This window comes from Chelonoidis abingdonii, chromosome 2, assembly GCF_003597395.2.
Source record: "Chelonoidis abingdonii isolate Lonesome George chromosome 2, CheloAbing_2.0, whole genome shotgun sequence".
Classification (NCBI taxonomy): Eukaryota; Metazoa; Chordata; order Testudines; family Testudinidae; genus Chelonoidis; species Chelonoidis abingdonii.
In genome coordinates this window covers 277,809,109-277,832,833 of record NC_133770.1, presented here as the reverse complement: position 1 = coordinate 277,832,833, position 23,725 = coordinate 277,809,109, and the positions used below count along the sequence as shown (strand labels likewise).

At 42.7% G+C, this 23,725-nt stretch overlaps 1 protein-coding gene across 6 annotated transcripts in view; it reads right to left on the bottom strand.

Moving 5' to 3' along the window:
* The window catches only part of DEPTOR (DEP domain containing MTOR interacting protein), a 108,469-nt gene that overhangs the window by 12,287 nt on the left and 72,457 nt on the right, over positions 1-23,725 (bottom strand). Inside the window, exons 6-11 of one of the 6 annotated variants that reach the window (XR_012655389.1) lie at positions 17,177-17,362; positions 16,228-16,362; positions 12,976-13,046; positions 12,139-12,243; positions 7,986-8,585; positions 6,740-7,081 (exon numbers count right to left, since the gene is read on the bottom strand). Coding sequence is in view for 2 of the 6 variants with exons in the window: in XM_032777228.2 (XP_032633119.1) it covers positions 11,970-11,978; positions 12,139-12,243; positions 12,976-13,046; positions 16,228-16,362; positions 17,177-17,362 (506 nt within the window). In the remaining 4 variants the exon portion in view is untranslated. Of the gene's footprint in view, positions 1-6,739; positions 7,082-7,985; positions 8,586-8,882; positions 11,979-12,138; positions 12,244-12,975; positions 13,047-16,227; positions 16,363-17,176; positions 17,363-23,725 lie in introns of those variants that run through there. The other 5 variants (XR_012655391.1, XR_012655390.1, XR_012655392.1 and 2 more) reach the window with 5 other exon arrangements.

The following is a 23,725-nucleotide window of genomic DNA, read 5'->3' as shown; positions in this document are numbered from 1 at the left end:
AATTGGTACCGAAGTGCTGACTGCAATGAGAGTTAAAAATATTCAGCGTCTTGAAGGACTGGGCCCGAATTCACTATTTATTAAACAACGCCCACCCTTAATATTCTAATTTAATGTTCAGCCTTCCTGAGACTGTCGAAATCCAGTCATGGGACAATTTTTAAAATGCGGCCCCATTATTTAAGCAGTCTCTGTTGTCTAGGAGTGATCTGCAGTAGCTAGAAAAAGCTCGTGTGTGAAAGGTCACAGCTGCTCTGTCTGGCACTAAATCTCACAATTTAATGGGTTTTAGACCATTCTGGAATTTAGAAGTTGTATCAAAACACAAGCACAGCACTGTTTTACATGGCAGCTGAAACCAAGACTGCTTTTTCTCTGTCTGAATGCATATAGCTGTAATGGCTCAGAAACAATTAAGAAAAGCAAATACACAAATCCTGGGTGTGTAGATATCTGAGCTATAATGTCATAAAATTCCCTCCTTGTTCTGAAATATTTTTCAAACCTACATTTTATTTTAAAAGTGTGAGTTGGTTTAAAATAAAACAACAACCCTAACTAAGAACTAACTTTCTGAACGTGTTTGCAGCTGATATCAAAAGATGGTAATGTATAGACACAAGTATAGTATGTTCATTGTTTCCAAGTGATGTTTTAGAAAGCAGACACACAAACAGGGGGTTAAATTCTGATGTCATTTTACAGAGTCGTAAACTTAGACACAAAATCTGACACATCATGAAGAATTCATATTTTTGGAATATTTCAGTTCTTATAAGGAAAGTAGGCTGATTTCTTTTGTGGACCTATAAAGCTCTCTGTTATAATACAGTCTTTAAAAAAAAAAGCACTCTGTTATCAACAACATAGTACTCTTTTACATTGTCTTTATGGGTCGGATTCAGATCTGGTGTAGGCAGGTACAACTCCACTGAATTCAGGTCCCATATGTTTAAGTACAATTGCAAACATATTATGGTGAAATTCAGATTTATGCACAAAGCAAACTCATTCTATTCTGTAGGTTCTTATACCACACTCATTATCATGGTATCTGAGTATCTTCCAACTGTGAATTTAGCAACATGACTAACATCTCTCCTGTAAAAGCAGCAAAGAGTCCTGTGGCACCTTATAGACTAACAGACATTTTGGAGCATGAGCTTTCGTGGGTGAATACCCACTTCGTCGGATGCATGTAGTGGAAATTTCCAGAGGCAGGTATATATATGCAAGCAAGAAGCAGGGACTAGGGGTCAGAGATCTTAAACAGACAAAAACTATGTCCCACTTAAGTGCCACTTGAGCCATATTTTGTGGTTCCATGGGTCTTGTCTTAGTCCTCTGAATAGGGGTAAATTTTACCCTTATAACTTTATGGGCTAACATTTCAGATCCTGAATACTGAGAATAGTACTCCTTTGTCATTTAGCCTGGCCCCCACGCTAGCATTAGCAAAGCCCACAGACCAAACAGAAAGTGCCATGCAAAGCTGGCTAAATTTTTTAAAACTAATTTTACATCCAATAATTCAGAGAGAAGTCCAAAGTCCACCAAAACAGATGCAGTGTCTCCCCACCGACTCCTGCCTTCTTCATGATGACTATGCACTCAAAGACATCTGCCTGCAGTTGGGTGAAGATTTTGTAATCATCGAAAACACAACTAACACAAAGAGCAGAGTCTCTGATAAGATATCTTTGAAACAGACCAACCCTTAAACAACCTTATAGGCAAAAACACAACTAAAGAAACAACTTGACTGCACTGCAGGGTGGTGGACAGCCTCAGAGGGAAATAGGGTGACCAGACAACAACTATGAAAAATTGGGATGGGGGTGGGGGATAATAGGAGCCTATGTAAGAAAAGGACTGAAAAATCAGGACTGTCCCTATAAAATTGGAACATCTGGTCACCCTAGAGGGAAAGAGTGCGGAGAATGCATGCCAGAGGGACATAAGGATGGGCCCTCTACCCTATCAGCTCTCTGCCTCCTATGGGTCAGCCTGAGGGAGGTGGGAGTGGATTGGCTCCTTGCTTGCCCCACCTCAATTTAAACCCTTCCCTAGTCTTCTGGAGCCTCTTGCTCCATTGTCATTACCTCATCCTTTCTCCATGTAGTTGTAATACAGGAGCTGTGTTGTCTGGAATATGTGGGTCTGACAGATTGCCAGTTTTGTAGGTCAATTGTTTATTGTTGGGGCCAAATCAGCAGAGGCCTGGTGGGTTTTTTCACCTTCCTCACAGCATGCAGGTGCAATCAGATTAAATACGAACAAGACTTGGAGATTAGCTTTAGTGACTTGTATGAATGTTTAGTTTGTCACAACTTGCAGACAATGTCCACTGCAGATAAAAGGCCAAAAGGCCCAGCTCCCAGAAGTAAAGAGACATGGGACTTTTACTGGAGGATGCTGGGCCTATGGGGAAAAGGGGAGATCTGGAGTCTTAATAGACTGAGGTCCAGCTTTGTTACCCTCTGTTTCCCTCACAGGGGTGCAGGAGGGGGAGAAGATTGTGTCCTCGATCACCTGCATCTCCTAATCAAAGGGCCAGTTGGCTTCCAAAGTATAACCCATGTTACCTAACCCCAGTGAATACTCAGCAGCTGTGAAACTGCTGCTTTGCAAAGCATGTGTCCCTTTTAAAGCCAGTCCCTGCAAAACTCTTTACTGAGCTCTGGGATTAGGAAATCCAGAGTGCACTGAAGAATGTAGCACAGCTCAGGGGGATATAAGCAAACTTCAGTAAACCAGAAGTTTACATTTATCAGAGTTTGTACCATACGAAGTTCCACACAATGGATTCCAATCCTTCCTCCTTGCTCTGGAGGGGCCATTTCTCAAGCACAAGCAGCTTTTTCAGTCTCTATTGTCCCCATTTGCATGAAAATCTGTGTCACCTATGATGTAGTTACCCATCCACAGGGAACTAGAGACCACTAATCATCTCACAAGGCCGAGTCAATTTGTTCTAATGGTTCAGATTTATACACATGTATCATCTGTATGTACAGTGCTTTCAGATCACAGAGAGCAAAGTATCATTATGGGGAGAGTAACTGGCTCAGAATCACTCAGTGAATCAATGGCAGAGGCAGGAATAGAACCCCAGTTTCCTAACGCCACATGTCATGTTCTATCAACCCAGCCACATTGTTGTCTCCACCAATCAGTGCCAGCTTGAGTCAGATTCAACCAGCTCCTCAGCAATGAAACCTTGCATCTTGTTACCATACTCCTAAAACAGGCAGTTCCCTGCCACTCAGAAAGATATGACATTTTCAAACCACACCCCATACCCCAAGATTCTGCCACAGAAGAAGAATGAAAGAGAAATTGTAGCTGCAAGGTAAGGAGATTAGCACGGGCGTTGAATCCCAAAAGGGAATAGCTAATAACTAGGAGGAAGAAGGTGGCTGAGAAATATTGCATGATTTAAATAAACCTAAAGATCGTTTGCTGTTATAGATGGTCACCGCCCTAGGGACTCACTGGTTATACTCATTGTACTCTAGAAGGATGGCAAAAGAAAGCTTTGGCAAAGTTGATCTGCATTTAGCAGGCGGACTAAGTTTTGGAAGTGACTTAGTATGTAGATTCCCAAGGTCAGATTTTCCATCACAGACTCCCTTATTAAGAAAATCTTGTTTTTCACTATGATTTTTCTTTGTTTGTTTGAAGATAAAAAAAGTGATCTTCTTAATGAGTCAATTGTGTTCACGAACGTCACAAACAACAGAAACATTTCCTGCAATTACTGAAACACTGCAGGATTGGACTCCTAAATGAATAGCAGCAAAATTAGACATCTAGTGCCTGATTCAGCTCCTGTTTTAGTCAATAGCAAAATGCCCGTAATTTAAATGGTATACAATCCACTGCTTAATTCCCTGCTTGAGCAGAGGAACCACATTACTTCCATAAATTAGCATCAGAAGTATTTCTGTGTCAAAAACTGGGCATAGGAATTACTTTAAAATCCAAATATTAACTCAGAAGTTACTATACAGCTATTAGTAGAGGGTTTAAATGAGCCCTTTTTGCTTCTTTAAACACTATAAATGCAGGAAATTTTTATTTTTTCAAAAAAGCTTTTTTTTTAGTTCTAAATCAGTGGTCACCAACCTATCAATCGTGATCAACTGCTTGATTCTGGAGACTCTCCCAGTTGATAGTGATCTCCAGCTGTGACGGCGCCACGTCACTCCCGGAAGCAGCCAACGTGGCTCCCGGGGTGGGGGCAGAGGGAGGAAGACAGGGGTCTCTGTGCGCTGCTCCTGCCTGCAAGCAGTGCTCCCGCAGCTCCCATTGGCCGGGAATGGGGAGCTGTGGCCAGTGGAAGCTGCGGGAGCACTGGCTGCAGAAAGGGGCAACACATGGAGCCACGTCTGCTGGCTGCTGGCAGATGTGGTACTGCATTGCTACACAGCAGCAGATCTTTGGCCTTTTGGCAGCAGACGGTGCATTATGACCAGCAGCCATCGCTGTCATCTCCTGGGTGCTCCTGAGGTCGGCCAGGGGCACCTGGGCAGACATGGGTGTTCCTGGCAAACCTCGGTGAGGTCTGTCAGGGGCGCCTGCACATAAATGGGAGCGACTCCAGGTCATTCTCTTTTTAAGTTTCGTCTCATGGAGATTCATTCCTGCCTGCAGTTGTACTGCACTGTCTTCTGCCAAGCAGCCAGGAGACGAGAATGGCTAGCAGTCGTACTGCACTGTCTGCTGCCAGCATAAGATGTATAAGAGAGATGGAGTGTATTCATTTGTATTCATTTGCTCCCTCCCTCTATGAACAGTGAGTGGAGGACTAGCTCAGTGGTTTGAGCATTGGCCTGCTAAACCCAGGATTTTGAGTTCAATCCTTGAGGGGGCCTTTCTATGTGATAGTTATGTGTTTCTCCTTGATGCAAACCCACCCCCTTTGTTGATTTAATTCCCTGTAAGCCATGTCATCAGTCGCCCCTCCCTCCGTCAGAGCAACATGCCTTTTTTCAGCGCAGACACCACAGCACGGCAAAATGGAGCCTGCTCTGATCACCGCGGCAATTATGAGCACCGTAAACACCATGAGCATTATCCTGCAGTATATGCAGAACCAGAACCTGCAAAAGCAAGACCAGGTGAGGAGGCAACGGCAGCATGGTACAAGAGTGATGAGGACATGGACACAGACTTCTCTCAAAGTACAGGTCCTGGCAATGTGGACTTCATGATGTTAATGGGCAGGTTCATGCCGTGGAACACTGATTCTGGGCCCAGGAAAGAAGCACAGGCTGGTGGGACCGCATAGTGTTGCAGGTCTGGGACGATTCCCAGTGGCTGCAAAACTTTCGCATGCGTGAGGGAACTTTCATGGAACTTTGTGACTTGCTTTCCCCTGCCCTGAAGCACAAGAATACCAAGATGAGAACAGCTCTCACAGTTGAGAAGCGAGTGGCGATAGCCCTGTGGAAGCTTGCAACGCCAGACAGCTACCGGTCAGTCGGGCGTCAATTTGGAGTGGGCAAATCTACTGTGGGGGCTGCTGTGATCCAAGTAGACAACGCAATCGAAGAGCTGCTGATATCAAGGGTAGTGACTCTGGGAAATGTGCAGATCATCGTGGATGGTTTTGCTGCAATGGGAGTCCCTAACTGTGGTGGGGCGATAGACGGAATGCATATCCCTATCTTGGCACCGGAGCACTAGGGCACCCAGTACATAAACCACCAGGGGTACTTTTCAATGGTGCTGCAAGCACTGGTGGATCACAAGGGATGTTTCTCCAACATCAGTGTGGGATGGCCGAGAAAGATACATGACGCTCGCATCTTCAGGAACTCTGGTCTGTTTCAAAAGCTGCAGCAAGGGACTTTCTTCCAGATCAGAAAATAACCATTGGGGAAATAATCATTGGGGAAATAACCATTGGGGATGTATCCTTGGGGACCCAGCCTACCCCTTAATGCCATGGCTTATGAAGCCGTACACAGGTAGCCTGGACAGTAGTCAGGAGCTGTTCAACTATAGGCTGAGCAAGTGCAGAATGGTGGTAGAATGCGCATTTGGATGTTTAAAAGCGCACTGGCACAGTTCACTGATTCAGCTACACCTCAGCGAAACCATTACTCCATTATTATTATCGCTTGCTGTGCACTCCACAATATCTGTGAGAGCAAGGGGGGGACGTTTATGGCGGGGTGGGAGGTTGAAGCAAATCGCCTGGTCGCTGATTACGCACAGCCAGACACCAGGGCAGTTAGCAGAGTACAGGAGGGTGCAGTGCGCATCAGAGAAGCTTTGAAAACCAGTTTCATGACTGGCCAGTCTATGGTGTGAAAGTTCTGTTTGTTTCTCCTTGATGAACCTCCCCCATCCCTTGGTTCACTCTGCTTCCCTGTAAGCTAGCCACCCTCCCCTTCCCGCTTCGATCATCGCTTGCAGAGGCAATAAAGTCATTGTTGCTTCACATTCATGCATTCTTTATTAATTCACCACACAAATAGGGGGATAACTGCCAAGGTAGCCTGGGAGGGGTGGGGGAGGAGGGAAGCACTGGGTGGGGTAGGGGAGGAGGGAAGGACAAGGCCCACACTGTACTTTATAGCTTATTAAATGCCAGCTTTCTGTTGCTTGGGCAGTCCTCTGGGGTGGAGTGGTTGGGTGCCCAGAGGCCCCCGCACCGTGTTCTTGGGCGTTTGGGTGAGGAGGCTATGGAACCTGAGGAGGAGGGCTGTTGGTTACACAGGGGCTGTTGCGGTGGTCCGTGCTCATGCTGCCTTTCCTGAACTTCAACCATACGCAAGAGCATATCAGTTTGTTCCTCCAGTAGCCTCAGCATTGCCGCTTGTCTTTTGTCACCAAGGAGATGCCACCTATCATCTTCAGCTTGCCACTTATTATCTTCAGCCTGCCACCTGTCCTCTCGTTCATATTGTGCTTTCCTGGATTCTGACACTGTCTGCCTCCTCGCATTCTGCTGGGCTCTTTCAGTGTGGGAGGACTGCATGAGCTTAGAGAACATTTCATCGTGAGTGCCTTCTTATCTTCACTAGCCTCTGAGAAGGTGAAGATAGTGTGAGTGTTGAAAGATTTGCAGCTGGTGGAGGAAAAAAAAGGGAGAGTGGTAGTTAAAAAGACACATTTTAGAGAACAATGGGTAGACTCTCTCACGGTAAACCTTGCTGTTAACATTACATAGCACATGTGCTTTCGGTACAAGGTTGCATTTTGCCTCTTAATGAGGATCTGCTGGTTTGGTGTCAGAGATCACTCATGCAGGGCCAGGCAACAGAATTCGGCTTGCAGGCAGCCATGGTAAGACACAGTCTTTTGGCTTCTTTAACGTTCGTAACATGTAGAAATGATTTCAAACAGCAGTGCCCTCATTTCCCATACCAAGCAGCTGTTGGGTTGGCCATTTAAAATGGGTTGACAATTGGCAGAGAATTGGGTGTGTTGGCAACACCCTCCCCCACACACCCAATTCTCTGGGATGATCGCTTCACCCCTCCCTCCACCGTGTGGCTAACAGCGGGGAACATTTCTGTTCAGCCACAGACAAACAGCCCAGCGGGAACGGGCACCTCTGAATGGCCCCTTAATAAAATCACCCTATTTCAACCAGGTGACCATGAATGATATCACTCTCTTGAGAATAACACAGAGAGAGAAAGAACAGATGTTGTTTGAATACCAGCAAACACCGGGACCATACGCTGTGTTGTGCAGTGATTCCAGACTACGTGCTACTGGCCTGGCATGGTAAAGTGTCCTACCGTGGAGGACGGAATAAGGCTGCTCTCCCGAGAAACCTTTTGCAAAGGCTTTGGGAGTACCTCCAGGAGAGCTTTATGGGGATGTTCCCGGAGGATTTCCTCTCCATCCCCAGACATGTTAACAGACTTTTCCAGTAGCTGTACTGGCTGCGAATGCCAGGGCAAATTAATCATTAAACATGCTTGCTTTTAAACCACGTATAATATTTACAAAGGTACACTCACCAGAGGTCCTTTCTCCCCCTGGCGGGTCCAGGAGGCAGCCTTGAGTGGGTTCAGGGGGCTACTGACTCCAGGTCCAGGGTGAGAAACAGTTCCTGGCTGTCAGGGAAAACGGTGTCTCTGCTTGCTTGCTGTGAGCTGTCTTCAACCTCTTCCTCCTCATCTTCCTCATCTCCAAAACCTGCATCCCTGTTGCATGCTACTCCTTTGACAGAGTCAAAGCACAGGGTTGGGGTAGTGGTGGCTGCACCTCCTAGCATGGCATGAAGTTCATCATAGAAGCGGCATGTCTGGGTCTCTGACCCGGAGCAGACGTTTGCCTCTCTGGTTTTTTGGTAGGCTTGCCTCAACTCATTAAGTTTCATGTGGCACTGCTGTGGGTCCCTGTTATAGCCTCTGTCCTTCACACCCTTGAAGATTTTTTCAAATATTTGGGCATTTTGTCTTTTGGAACGGAATTCTGATAGCATGGATTCATCTCCCCATATGGCGATTAGTTTCCATACTTCCTGTTCGGTCCATCCTGGAGCTCTTTTGCGATTCTGGGACTCCATCATGGTCACCTTTGCTGATGAGATCTGCACTCACCTGCAGATTGCCACGCTGGCCAAAAAGGAAATGAGATTCAAAAGTTCGCAGGCCTTTTCCTGTCTACCTGGCCAGTGCATCTCAGTTGAGAGCACTGTCCAGAGTGATCACAATGGAGCATTCTGGGACAGCTCCTGGAGGCCAATACCGTCGAATTGCGACCACACTACCTCACACTACCCCAAATTCGACCCAGAAAGGTCGATTTCAGCGCTAATCCCCTCACCAGGGGAGGAGTACACAAATCAGTTTTAAGAACCCTTTAAGAAAAAAAAAAAAACGGCTTCGTCATGTGGACAAGTGCAGGGTTAAATCGATGTAATGCTGCTAAATTTGACCTAAACTCATAGTGTAAACCAGGGCCTAGTTGGATAAGTGAAGGATAGAGTTGCAGTTTCAAATTTGACATTTTCTTCCTTTTGTCAATTTAAATCAAAACCAAACTGGACATTACTGTAGAACAGGTTTTATGGTAAAAACTTTCAAGCCTGGCTCACTGAATTTAGCCTCCTAAGGCCATATTCAGACACCTCCGCATAAAAAGGCCTGATCTTTCAGAAGAGCTGAGCATCCACAAACCCAGTGAAGTAGATGAGACCAGCAGGGGCTGAGCAACTGAAAACTGGGCCTCTTATACTTAGGTGTCATGTTTAAAAATTGTGGGCACATATATATTCCAAGCATGAGATTAGTAACACTAATCACAGTCTGTTATTAGGTATATTTATGTCTGCCCCCCTCCACATAGCCTGCGTTTAATAATGTAGTTACAGCGTGCCATGTAACACATTCGTCACCAACTTTTGTGATTGTTCACCCTTGCTAAATAAAGGCATTTCTGAACTGAATCTCTGTCTAACGTAATTATCAAATTCAGCAGCCATTTGATCACACAACCCTATTGAAATATCAGTAGGCTTCAGTGTTTTCATGTAGTAATTGGAACCAGACGACGGCCCATGTCATTTGGTGTTTTTATATAATCAGTAACATTTTTGTATAAGATGGGAATTCTAAGAGTGAACTGCATCTGCCTCAACAGCATGACATGCTATTACACTATGTAAATATTTATCCATGGTCTCTTTCACTCAGTCACTTGGGGCTCAATCCTGTAAGATGGTGAGAGAACCCTTTCGATATGCTCAGTTCCCTTTGCAGTCATCTCACAAGAGCCATTTAACACCTTGCAGGATTAGAGTCTGAGGGCCAAATACTAAGAGTTGCTTTGTACCCTCAAAGGCCACTGAAATCAATGGAAGCCCTGGTTTCTCAGTCGCTCTAAGGACGTGGCCTTCGAATCATTTCAGAACACAGATCTAAAGCATTCATCTGTGAATGCAAAACAACTCGCTGCAGGAAGAGACTTATGGGGCTGACTGCCTAGCTCTGCCATTAAAGATCACATGGAAAGCAGAACCATGTAGACAGACCTGATGGTACTGAGAGAGCCCTGTACCATAATCCCAAAGCAGCACTCAGAGCAGCAGGGGTATAAGTGATTATATAATATCCCAAATCTCACCGCTACCAGCTGAAAGTCAGGGAAGGGGGAACAGGGGTATGCGATCATGTTTTATGGGATGGGAAGGACTGAGTGGCATTGCTAGCAACTTGTGTAATATTAAACTCTTAGGTATAAAACTATAAATATTTGTTTGCTGGTTATTATTCTGGGGCCTCAGATATATACTCCATATTTTAAAATGATCTTTGTCCCCCTCCCAGACTTAATGCTATGTGCTAAATTCCCCAAACAGGATAGAGGGACAATCAGCAAATTAGTAATAAAAAATGTACCTTTTTTAAAATCTCATTTGCAGCTCCTAAAGAGCAGCCCTGCACTGAACACCAGTTTCCAGGTGTATTGTCCCACTGTGCACTCTGGTGGCTACGTCTGTTCCACCATTAAAGAATGCTGCCTACTGAATAAATCAAGTGGTTTTATCAGACAAGACTGCATAAGGCATAGTTCCAAAAATGAACTCGTCTACAAAGTGACATGCTGAGTCTGGGCTTTTCTTAAAAATTTTGCCCTTTTTATCATAGCCAGTTTTCCTTGTTATGGTACAGTGCTCAGAGCAATACTGGCAGACAAAGCTTCTTACATCAAAACACATCTTCACTGCCAGCAGTTATTATGCCTAATGTTGTATTGGAAATATGCCTGCCTCTGTGCTTCTAAAAAGGGGAAAGATTTACTTTGGGGGGCATACGTACATTATAATGTATTGTCACATACTTTCTTTAAATAGTCCAGACAGAAGAGTTTTGAAAACAGATAGATTAAGTAAACAGATCAAGCTTTTCAAAAGTAGCGCCTCAAATTAAATACCTAATTCCAGGGGAGTCAAGCACCCAGATTTCATTAGCAGTGGCAAGTGCTCAGTATTTCTGAAAATCAAGCCAGCTATATAGGTGCCTAGATAGACTTAGGTGTCTACTTTTTGAAAAGTTTGATCGTAATGTTTAAAGTGCAGTTCTACTCAGAAAAGAGACGCTATAAAATAGCACCATTGAACTTATCAGATCTGCTCTGTGTGTATGTTCAGAGCAATTTCTCCTGATTTTAGTGACTAAAATGAGTTTTTACTGTTTGCCTCTATGAGTCAAGAGTGTGCTGCATTCCATTCCTTCTTGTATATCAAACTGTTTATTAAGTTCCCACTGAAAGCAACTGCGTTGCACGTGCATCATTGATGACGTAAGTGGAAGACAATGAAGTTACATGAGTGTACCTGAAGGCATAATTTGGCCTGTAAAACCTCTATTGCAGTTGATGAAGCATGAAATGGACAGAACCCAGCTTAAGTTTATCATCCCAGAGTGAAGAGATGACATTTTAAAACAAAACCCCACCATGTTTACTGGTGAAATGAGCAAATTAGAGCTGAAGTCATTTAGACAATAAATATGAAACCCCACAATGCTATTTTTACAAAATCACATTTCAGAGGAGAACCACATTATCGTAAATTGGTAAAATGCCAAGAGAATAAAGACTGCAACAAACCACTTGAGTAAACTGCTACGTTCAGGGTTCTAAGCATCAACAGGAATAGGAATAAGTTTGAAGTCCTGGAAGTATAACACCTTTATACTTTAGGCAGGATTAATGTTCTAAGATGACCGATTTGAAGTGATAGTGTCAAGATATTTTAAGTCTTTACCTATGTTATTTATAGCTGAAGATTATTCAAAGTGATAGTATTTAGAAAAAACAATTTTCACCGTGTATGCTTTTTCTCTACCCTTTGCACTTGACTCAGGTTGGACATTGGAGCAAGTTGGTGGTCAGTTTTCCCTTCCAGTTCTTACACATATTGGCACAATCAAATATAGCTAAAGTGACATCTGGAAAGAAAATACTAAAGTGCTTTTAGTTAAAAAAAATGAGAGTCAAAGAACCTCAAAGACAAAGAGAAGAAAAGATGAAGGGTGACATTTTGGAGGAGGAGAACAACATTTGCCCCCAAAACGCAAAAGGCTGGTGTCTCACAGTGACTGGCCAGAGAGCATCACTGAGGGATACAGAAAACCACTAGATAAACAGCTGATGAAAAATTACCTTCATCCCTGCCGCAGCTGCAGGGCCACTGGGATCCACAGCCTGAATATGGCATGGCTTGCTCCCCCGCACAACAAAACCCCACCCGACAGCATCACCAACAACCTTGAAGAGGAAAAAAAGACAAAACAGTGTCCATGTAACTCATTGGGTAAAGTCCAAGTGATTAAAGACATGATTTCAGCATCTTGTAGTCACCAGCATACAGTAAATGCTGCTCTGTGGCTAGAAATACTTCACAGTGCCATCTTCATGGGCTATTAAATCTTTGTTTATAGAGAAATCTACCAAATGAATGACTGCATTTGCTTCTACTGTACTCTTCTTTTTTAAGTTACATTAGAGATGTTGACTAAAGGCTGTGAGAAGCCGTGCTTCCAATTAACAGGTTCAAAAGAGTTACTTTTTGAAAGGCTTTTCTTTTCTCTCTTATTGAATATGAATCATTTCAGTCTTATATTAGTCTAGTGGCCCTATGCAACTCACATTTAAAACTTTAATTCTGGATAGGTAAATGCAGTACATATTTCAAATCTCTTTATAATCTTAAGTATTAATCAAAAACAGTTAGGACCATTAGTGCAATTAACATTACTAGATTTCTGTCAGTGTAACTCTACCAAATTCAATGGTGTTAGGCTGACATACTAATGGGTATAATAGAGTGGAGAATCAGACTCCACATGTATAAAAGTAATATTAATGGGATCTCATGGATGAGATTTTTAGAGCACAAATATCAGGAAATGTAACTAGGATCTAATTATACCATCAGAAAATATTTGTTTGAACCAATTTACACAATGTATAGAAGAAAGATATGTACTGGAGACGTACTGTGAATGTTTTTCTTGCATATGGGGCTCCAGGCATCAAGAGTTCATCAGAAGTCACTGGTCTCTTTAATACTGCAAAAACATACAAAGGAGTATTAAATACAAACCTTTCTGAGGAAACTTTCATAAAGAATTGTTCTAGGATACGTCGTCTTCTCTGTCTTACTTTATTTATAGGGCTTAATGTGTTGTGATCGTAGTGCATTCCTAGACTGATGCAAAGTTGTAAAAGATCATTAAAAAGTCATATATAGTATAACCCTCATTATCTGAAGAGATCATGGAGGGATTGAGATACTATGCTGACAAGCATCCAAACTCTTCCTCAGACAGAGAGACAGATTAGCTTATCTACACTACAGCAAACAATATTATTAGTATTTGTGCAGTCATTTACTCCTGGGTAAAGTGTGTGTAAAATGCTACAAAATCAGAACAGGTGTAATTGTATAGGTGTCAATGACTGCCCCAAGTGCAAGACAATGGATACACAGGCCCTCTGTTAATTACATTTGGCTTCCTCTGTTTTTTTAATTATGACTATATTTGCTTCTTGTTTTCAGCGATAAATTATTTTTGATGACATCTGATTTTCTTATATCATGGAAGCAAGCTGGAATTTTTCAGGGATAACATCCTAACATACCTGTTAACTGTCCTAAAATCCCATATACGGAAAGAAAAAGAATTCAGGAAGACACACTAATAACATTTCTTTCACTAGTATATTGACAAAATTATCTTAAGAGTTAAACTTTGCAGATTCTGCCAGTACTATCATTCTATCTTTTTAAGGTCAAAGCCAGGTCAAGTTTCTCCTTTTTAGTTATCAATTCTGACATTTGTACTGCAAGATTTTTTCAAGAAAATTCAACATGTTCTGTTGACTAACATGTCACTGCTCTGAAATTCAGATCAACCGGTTACAATTAGATAAATCATCTGTACTGGCATCCTTCACAGTGTTTCCCTAAATTATGCCTTCAGGAATAGTTTCTTTTTCACTTGTGATTGGCCAAGCTATCCCCCAGACTTCCTTTAAGTTTTCATTTCTCATTAAATACAGCAGAACTCATCCAACAACTGGTCAAGGTGAAGTTTATTAATGTTCTTCTCACCTGATCATTCTGGTTCTGCTATTGAGAAACTTTCTAAAAAACTCATTCCTGTTTAGCAGAGGATTACTTGGAGTATGGGAAATCCCTGCTCACTGGTCCTTGTTTCAGACTCAAAAATAAGTCTGTTAAACTGTTCTGAAGGTAGAATTTATGCCTAAGTGATTATTCATTTTAAATAGAAAGACTGTGTAATGAAGGTGTTGATATATTCTTTTCCACCAAGATTTTATAATTGGCTATCTTAAGATATGCTTCTTCTCACTACTGACGTGACATATATAACCAGAGCAATAAATTAATGGAAATAGTGGGTATACTTAAGATAATGCATACGTTTATCAACAACAAAAATGCCAGCCTGCTTGTCACAGTAATATTTCCAGGGGATAATGAATGGTTTAACAGGAGCAAAAGTTCACCATTTAGAATACGTCATAGAAGAATCTCTGGAGAGAATACCCAATAGGGGCACCTAAAAAAGATTACACTGTGGCATCCACAAATTGGAACATACAGCTGGAATGATGGAGATGAGTGGTAGACAGCAGTTGACTTTGAGTGTGCAATGAACAAGAATGAATGTGATTCACAAAGAAGATATCCTCCACAGAGAACATGAGCACTACTGAATTCTGGCTCTAGTCAGTGACCAAACTGAACCCACCAAGTTCTTTTAATGTAAGACTTTACTGAAAACTCCAAGCCAAGGCCAAAGACAAGCTGTGCAATGTTCTAACACAGTGGTTCTCAAACTTTTTTTTTCATAGACCACTTGTAAATTGCTGAGACCACTTAATGATCTTTCCCTATTCCCCCCAAGGCCACCACCTCACCTTACATGTGCATCTTCTCCAGGGTCCAAGCACCTAATTAGTGGGTTGCCTGCATGGCTCCATTAATTAGGTGGGTCACCCTTCATTCTCTAGTGTGTGGCTGTCCAGGCACACACGTTAGAGGGAACTATCTGCGGACCACCTGAATGGACCTCACAGACCACTCCTGGTCCGCAGACCACAGTTTGAGAATCTCTGCTTTAAAGGCCAGAAAAAAAACAAACAAAAATTTATCACTTGTTGTATCTCTACTACTTATACCAAGTATACTGAGTAAAATTCACCCGTCTCCTGCTCAGAACCTGAATAAACAGCCCGTGATTTGAACAGCAGCCACTGGCCTCTTTGGGCCCTCTATCAGAAACGTCAAGGCTGAATAGCCCCACTGAAGTCCATGCTTACATATAGCCACTGGTCCCCTTCCCAGCCTGCTCCAACACTCTACTCCCCATCAGTTCAGAATCCCTTTCTGTACCACACTGAGGATGTCAAGTATCAGGGGGGTAGCCGGGTTAGTCTGGATCTCTAAAAGCAGCAGAGAATCCTGTGGCACCTTATAGACTAACAGACGTTTTGGAGCATGAGCTTTCATGGGTGAATACCCACTTCGTCAGATGCATGCATCTGATGAAGTGGCTATTCACCCACGAAAGCTCATGCTCCAAAACGTCTGTTAGTCTATAAGGTGACACTGAGGATGCAGCCCCATGCTCCATTCTCCCTGTTAAAGGACTGAAGAAATCATTTTAAAAAGAATGTAAGCTTGAACCCTGACTGCCTTTAAATTCTTACACAGAATGGTGTAAAATTTAAACTAATTTAAGGGTTTAAATTCTCTCTGACATCCTCAAAGCTACATTTGCTATGCTTGCTCTAGGCTGTGTTATTTACACAATAACTCAGGTGGTTACCAAAGCCTAAGTTTTCCTCTCATCCATGCAATGCCAGCGAAGTCACACCTGTGTAACTGAGAAGAATTTATGTTTGGCAATTGATATGGTAATTTGAAGGTAGGAGTGGATATAAGGCTGGGCGCCCTTCTAAAAAGATATGCTCTAGATCAAAGTTATGGATCTGATATAGAAATTATTGGGTGAGGTTCTCTGGCCCATGTTATGCAGGAGGTCAAACTAAATAATCATAAAAATTCGACTAGCCGGAAAATCTGTTAATCTATCGATCTTTAAAATATGCCTCAAAAGACAAACTTAGAAGAAGAAATAGAAACAGTCACTCATTTACCCTCACTCTCTTTAGAGAGAGCTGCATGCTGTCTAATCTGCATCAATTCCATCTGCTTACCAGATTTTGGGTTGCATAATACTGGGGGACTGCTGCTGAGGGTAGGGCTGCTGCTGAAGTAACCACTACTGCCGCAACTGCTCATGCTACTCCTTCTGACTGCTGATACGATCTTTATCTCTTTGGTGGGACTCACTGTACAAAGGAGACAGAAAATACAGACAGAAAGGGAAATTGTCCTGATTCTTTTGGCACGTTTCCCCTGCTTTGTTTAAAATAACAACATCAGAACACTCTTGAGTCAGAACACTGACCTGTGTGCTGCAGGAATTAGGGTGGCCAGATGTCCCAATTTTATAGGGACAGTCCTGATTTTTGGGTCTTTTTCTTATATAGGCTCCTATTACACCCCCCGTCCTGATTTTTCACATTTGCTGTCTGGTCACCCTAGCAGGAATACTTGAATTACACATGAAAATTATATTTTTACTCTGATACCTCAGATTACTACATGATCCATTTTAGCTAATTTAATTCTCTGTAATGCTTCCATCACTGTGATTTCAAGGTGCCAGTGCAATAGAGTGAAATAGGCATTTTCTGCAGTTATCCCCTGCTTTCTTCCTATTTTCATCCTGCTTCCTAATGTGTACTGTCATGTACTACTTGTTCAGGCATTTCCCTCCCCTCCACCCCAAACTGCAACATACAGTTTATGCAAAAACACTTTTGCTTTTTAAAATCTTTTTAGCAAGTTTAAAAAAAAAAAAGAAAAACGTCCAAGCTGGCAGATTTCTGCCTGTGGAAAAACGTAAGCCGAAAATCCTTTATTTATATGAGAGCAACAAAAAAATCAGGTCGAAGAACCTGTTTACTGGATATGAGCACATCTCATCAGCTAAATCTACCTCATGCCAAAGTGAAGGGGGCCAAGCTTTAAGAATGACATATGTCTTCAAGGACATGTCTTAACAATGGAGAAGTTAAAGGCACAGAACCAAGGAGTCACCTGACTGAAAACTGGTGTGTTTTCGGTTGTCATGGTTCTGCTTGCGCAGGCAAAAGGGACTGTCGTGACTTTCTGGCATCAAACGGGATTTCTCAGGGAGCAACTCCATCAGCCTCCGTCGCCGGCGGAAATTCATTCTGAACTGGTACAGCAGATTGCTGTCCATAAAATGGTGCTTGTTGGACACTGGGGAGAGAAAAAGGAGTGAAAACTCCCTGTCTGGCAGAACACAAAGTAGGGAGCGAATAGTATACATGAGGTTGCCGTTTACATGCATGCATCCTTCTTGGTGATAGCAGCACTCTAAAGGGATGTCTACACTCCAGAATTCCATTTATCATTTGCTCCTCCAGAGAGAATATTCATTACAGGCGTGACAAAGAGGGGCAATCACCTGTAATATCCTGGATAAACCTTGTTGAATTAAATTAAACCTTATGACTAGAGTCCTACCAATTCACAGCCAGGAAAAACGCATCATGGACCCTGAAATCTGGTTTCCGCCGTAAAATCTGGTCTTTTGTGTACTTTTATCCTATACTATACACAGATGTGGATTACAGTTTTCTGAGACCCTAGAGGCCAGAGCAAGTGGGGGCCACTCCCACCCCATCCACTTGCAGTCCCCCCATTTGCCCCAGTGCTTCTGCTGGGGAAATGGAGTCGGGGAACAAGGGCTTGCCCCACCCTGCCCACCCACCAGCGGTCCTGCCAGGGACCCCACTCCCTGACAGGAGCACCATATAGGTGGAGCAGGACAATCTCCCATGCCTTGAGTCCACTCCTCAATTCCACTCCCCAGCAGGAGCACTGGTTGGGTGAAGTGGGACAAGCCCCCGCACGGTGACTCTACTCCCTGGAGCGCTGGCCTGGTGGAGCGGGTCACGCCCTCACGTCCAGACCCCATTATCTTGCAGGAGAGCAGGAGAGCATTTTTCTGGGGCCATCCAACTGGCAGGGGCCCCTGGGTATGGACCCCATTGGCCCAGTGACTAATTTGCCACTGACTATACAGATTTCAAAGGGGAGACCAGCATTTCTCAAACCGGAAGTTCCAACCCAAAAGGGGGCTGTAGGGAGAGGGGCTCTCACAAAGTCACTGTAGGGTGTCACAGTATTGCTATCCTTACCTCTGCACTGCCGTCAGAGCTGGGTGGCCAGAGAGTGGCAGCTGCTGACTGAGGGCCCAGCTCTGAAGGCAGCAGTGCAGAAGTAAGTGTGGCAATACCATACTATGCCATCCTCACTTCTGCGCTGCTGCTGGTGGTGCTGCTGCCTTCAGAGCTGGGCTCCTGACCAGCAGCCGCTGCTCTCCGGCTGCCCCAGTCCAAATACAGCGCCACCTCCAGCGGCAGTGCATAAGTAAGGGTAGCAATACCATAAGCCTCTACAATAACCTTGTGACCCCTTCACAGTCTCTTTTTGGGCCAGGATCCCTACAGTTACTGCAGCATGAAATTTCAGATTTAAATATCTGAAATCATTAAATTTACAGTTTTTAAAATCCTTTGACTGTGCAATTGACCAAAAATGGACTGTGAATATGGTAGGGCCCTACTTATGACCTTAAGTTGAATACCTTTGGGATCCATCATATTGAAAAACAATTGTTTATGTGTTATTGTGGAACTGTACATCGCTTTTCTAGGAAAGAATCAATGCAATCTCTGGAAAACATCATAAAATTCAAAAGAACAATACATTCTCACCTCCCAAGTCAACCTTTTGAAGCTATGCCCTGGGGAGAGAACCTGATTGTCTAGTGATTGTCTGCTGCTGGAAACTCCAGATCAAAGAACCCCAAACTGAATACAGGAGGCACTAAACTTTTCACAAGTGTTCTTGTTCTAGGCAAAAGTGGGTTATGAACTTGAAACCACCAGAAAACTCTTGTGTGGGGTTTTTAAGGACTGCTCACATGCCAGAGCCATTGTTAGGGTGAGGTGATCTCTGGTAATCTTATTAGTCCGTGTGTAGGTTCTTTTATTGTTTTTAATGTTTTCCCTGTAATGCTTTTACCTTATGAATACAATGTACTTGCTTAGAAAGAGCTGTGTGGTAACTTATAACTGTTGGCAATTTCTCTGTCATTAGACTCTGAAGAGAAAGCAAAGTGCAGAAGCAGTCTGTCCTGCTGGGTGAATTCACAATATAGTCAGAGTGCTGTGCAGCCTGGAGGTACCAGGTCAGAAAGGAGAGAGACGCATGTCTTCACTCAAGTGAGCCAATGGCTGAGGAGCCTGCCGTTGCCGGATCACAGAAGGGGAACAAAGATTCAGTTGCCCTGAACTGTGACAACAGGTAATAAAAATTATTGAGCACTATCAGACCATAAACAGAAAGCCTTGACCTTAGTCCTGTGATCCATGGAGCTCAGCCATCCAATACCTAATTCCCTGCTCTTCTTACTACCCATATCCCACTCTGTTTCTATCTACATAGGTACTTACATGGCCCTCATCACTGGTGTATATGAGAATGAATGATGCCAGCCCTGACTCCTTGTTTGTCTGCCTCTCTCACAAAAGCCTGTGCTCTCTTCCACTCCACCTCTAAGCATGGGAGACCCTGCCTATGCTAATGTGCAAGGCCACTGCCTTCTCCTCATTCAAATCTCTCCTTGAGACACATTTCTACTACGATGAGATGCCGACAGGAAGTTATACAATCAGTATCAGGCAGGTAGAGTGGCAACTGGGGGAAGAAAACATAGCCAGGGGCCGCAACAGCCACGACCATGCTGTGTTGGAAAAACCTCTCATTTGAGTCAGGGAGTGGGAGGGGGAGTGTCACCGAAGCAAAGGAATCAGTGACAGCATGGTTCAATTGGAGCTCTCCATTACATTAAAGGATGGGAATCCTCATAGACTTGCTTCCTCCTGAGGAATCAGGCTGATGGCGGTCACATTTACACCGTTTCTGTTTTCTAACAGCCATAAGCAGGAAAGTGTTGTAATGGAAGCGATCAGCAACTCACCATGAGTAACAGTTGAACAAATCAGTAGGAACAAAGTCACGTATCCAAGTAGGAACTAGAAACAAGCAAGCTGCAGGAGCCTTTAGAACTGTATTGTGCATATCATGCATACCACTTCTCCAACCTCCTGCAGGTCATCTCAGAGTTAAGGGCATTTTGCTGAGGTAACTCACCCTAGTTTGATGGTTCTTTGCAACACTGCAATTTGTCTTCACTGATAAAAATGGTGTGTTTTTTGCTTCAGGGTAACTAAGGCTATGTCACTACAGCCAGGCCGCTAAAAGGTGCGCAGTGTATCCGCTCTTTGTTCGCAGGAGAGAGCTTTCCTGTGGACAAAAAAATTCCACTCCCAATGAGCGATGTTAGCGTTGTCTGCAGGGGAGCGCTCCTGCGGACAAAGTGCTGTTCACACCAGTGTTTGTCCTCAGCAAAACTTTTGTCTTTTGGGGGGAGTGGGGAGGGAGTGTTTTTTAACACCTCTGAGTGACAAAAGTTTTGTCTTTCACTTGACAGTGTAGACAAAGCCTAACACACATGAGCTATCCCAAGATGAAAACACAGCGAGGATAAGGCACTTGAGGATAGGGCACTCTGAAAACACAGTGAGGATAAGGCCCCTTCCAGTCCTAGAATCTATGAATCTGTGAAATTTAACACAAAGTAAACCTGTCACGGTCAATCCCTGGAAGGGGTATCCAGCTGTTTACTGTGTCTTCATGGTGTTTTTACCTCAGGATAGCTCATCTGTGTTTGTTATCCCAAGATGAAAATGCTTTTTTAGCACTGAAAACAGTCTTAGAGCAAACTAATATCGTTTCTCATGAATAAACGGAAAGGTCATGCCAATCAGCCAAAACTGTGATGTTCCAAGTGCTGAGTAATGAACCAGCCTGCTTTGCTCCTTGCTGTTTGTTTTTTGAACTGCCAGAAGGACACAGCGTTGTTACAGTGTTTTAGGAAAGCCAGTGGTACTCAGCTTTATTGTGCTTCATGTCAGTGCTGAATTTGTTGGCTCTCCAAGCCAACACCCCAAGGTCTTTGTTAAGATTAGGATTTTACATTTTGTAGGCAATTCAATTCCTTGTTGTGAGATTCTAAGTACACCACTGATGATAGTGTCCCATTCTGCTGAGCTCATCATTTTGAATACTTTTATTTTATAATAACAAAATAGAGTTTAGGAATTATCCCCATTTTTAAAATGAAGAACTGAGACAGAGAGGTTTGGAGTCTTGTCCATAATCACAAGAAGAATCCGCTGTAAGAGCCAAGGCTAAAATTCAGGAGTACCTATTTCTCCGCCCTATTATCAGACCATTAAAATATTTCATAGAGGACTCCCAGCAGTATTGTATTATCATAGCAGAGTAACGTAAAACAAACTCATGAAACTTCTCTTTGTGATAAATCTCATAGACAATCTACTAACCCTGAAGAAGACATGCTATAATTTATACAACATTTTAATGGAATTTTTATTCCAACTCTTATGAGACTGGGCCATCGTGAATATTTACAGGGAAATATATATTTCAATTACCATGTATCTATAAGTATTAATTTAAATATAATAAATGATTTCTGGTTCAATTTTAATATTTTCTGCACTGTATACAATTCTTCTTAAGTAAATATATCCTCTCTATCTTGTCACCCTCTTTCCTTTATTAGTCCAATTGTTTCGACATTCTTAAGAAATCATGACTCCCGGATCATTGGAAAATCAACACACATTTTCACTACAGATGTCACAAAGCAGTCTAAAATTGTGGAGTGACTCTTGCCCATGACAGGTTTCAGAGTAGCAGCCATGTTAGTCTGTATCCGCAAAAAGAACAGGAGTACTTGTGGCACTTTAGAGACTAACAAATTTATTTCAGCATGAGCTTTCCTGAGCTACAGCTCACTTTTTCGGATGCAAGAAGTGAGCTGTAGCTCATGAAAGCTCATGCTGAAATAAATTTGTTAGTCTCTAAGGTGCCACAAGTACTCCTGTTCTTCTTGCCCATGACACTCCATAGCCTAATGATACGATATCCATAGCTTATGATACGATATCCCTGTGTATCTTACAATAAAAAAGCTTGTTTTGACTAATATACTAAGTAACCATGAGATAGAGGTTATAGACAGAATGGGCCTCGCCCAGCCCTTGGGTAATTCATTTTAGACCATGGAGTTACGCCAGGGATGAGTTTGATCTAGTATGTGAATATAACTGGAAAGAACATAGTCAGAATGATGCTATCATCATCTGTTGTAGAAACACAAAAATATATGCTTTGCCATCAGAATATTCTCCCCTCTCACACAAAAAGTGTAAGTACAGAATTCTGAGTGCTCATTCAACTCTTACAAAATGTTTCCCAAATTCTGAGTTATATCTATGTTAAAAATATGAATATTGGGGTGCCAGCTCTCAGTCTCAGGAAGAGTAAATACCTGACTCTCGGATATTGTGTTACTTAATAGGTACTCCTTGCCAAATATCAGCGTTAATGCATAATTAAGGAGATTGAAAAACCAAGCTCTTAAAAAGGAAGGAAATTCCAAAAGTTAACAATAAGTGCTCAATTCTAGGTATTTTTAAAAAGTTATTCCTATGGGGCACTGACTATTTTCTGCTCTAAGGTTGCATAATGGTTTCCATCTGAGTCACTCTACTTTAAGACTTCACCTTTAGGGCTGAAATTCTCCATATCTGATCTCTGCCCAAAGGTGACTTTATCTGGAGTGTCTGAGCAAAAATGGCTCCACCAGTTTTGAGCACAAAGAGAATGGGGGATAATAGAATTCTATTTTTTGAACTAACACACAGATGAAAAGGTTGCACTTTTGAAGCTTGGCATGGAACCAGCCTTCAAAAAGGAGCAGTGCCTAACCTTGTTCCTGAGGTTTGAACAAGTTACAAGCATTTGAAAATTACATATTGGGGATGTATAGTAGCTTGTCTTTTGCTAAACCTCTTAAATGTGGACCATGAGTGCTCATCTCAGCAGTCAGCTTACCCATCACATATTTTGCTTAAGTCAGCAGAGAAGGAAGGAAAGAATCCTAAACAATTTTCACAGTCACAGAGAGATGCACAGACTTGCCTAGCATGGACTTTCTTAGGTGTAATTCAGTGGATGAGGTTGTTAATAACCTTAAAACTAACTTAGATGCGCAAGCTATGAAACTAAGGAAAGCCTTACCAATGACTGAGAAGGAAAGATACAGTAAATTGGTGTTTATGAAGTTATTAAAATATATAAGAATTTATCATACAAATCCTAAGTCAGTACATATATACTGGACAATACACCCAGGACTAGAGATAAGGCTGCATGCCGTGCTTCCCTTCTCATCTACACTTGTTTTGCATGGGTGTAACTGCAGTGAATTCAATGGCGTTACTCCTGATTTACATCAGTGTAAGTGCAAGGAAATTTAGGTCCCTTAAACCTGACATATCCCAACTTTTGAGTTCTTAATACTGGAGCTTTAGCAGTTTTTGAATGGCTCTATCTAGACATTATTTGCCAAACAGTACAACAGATAAAATGCAATACAAACTGTAACTTCCCATATAA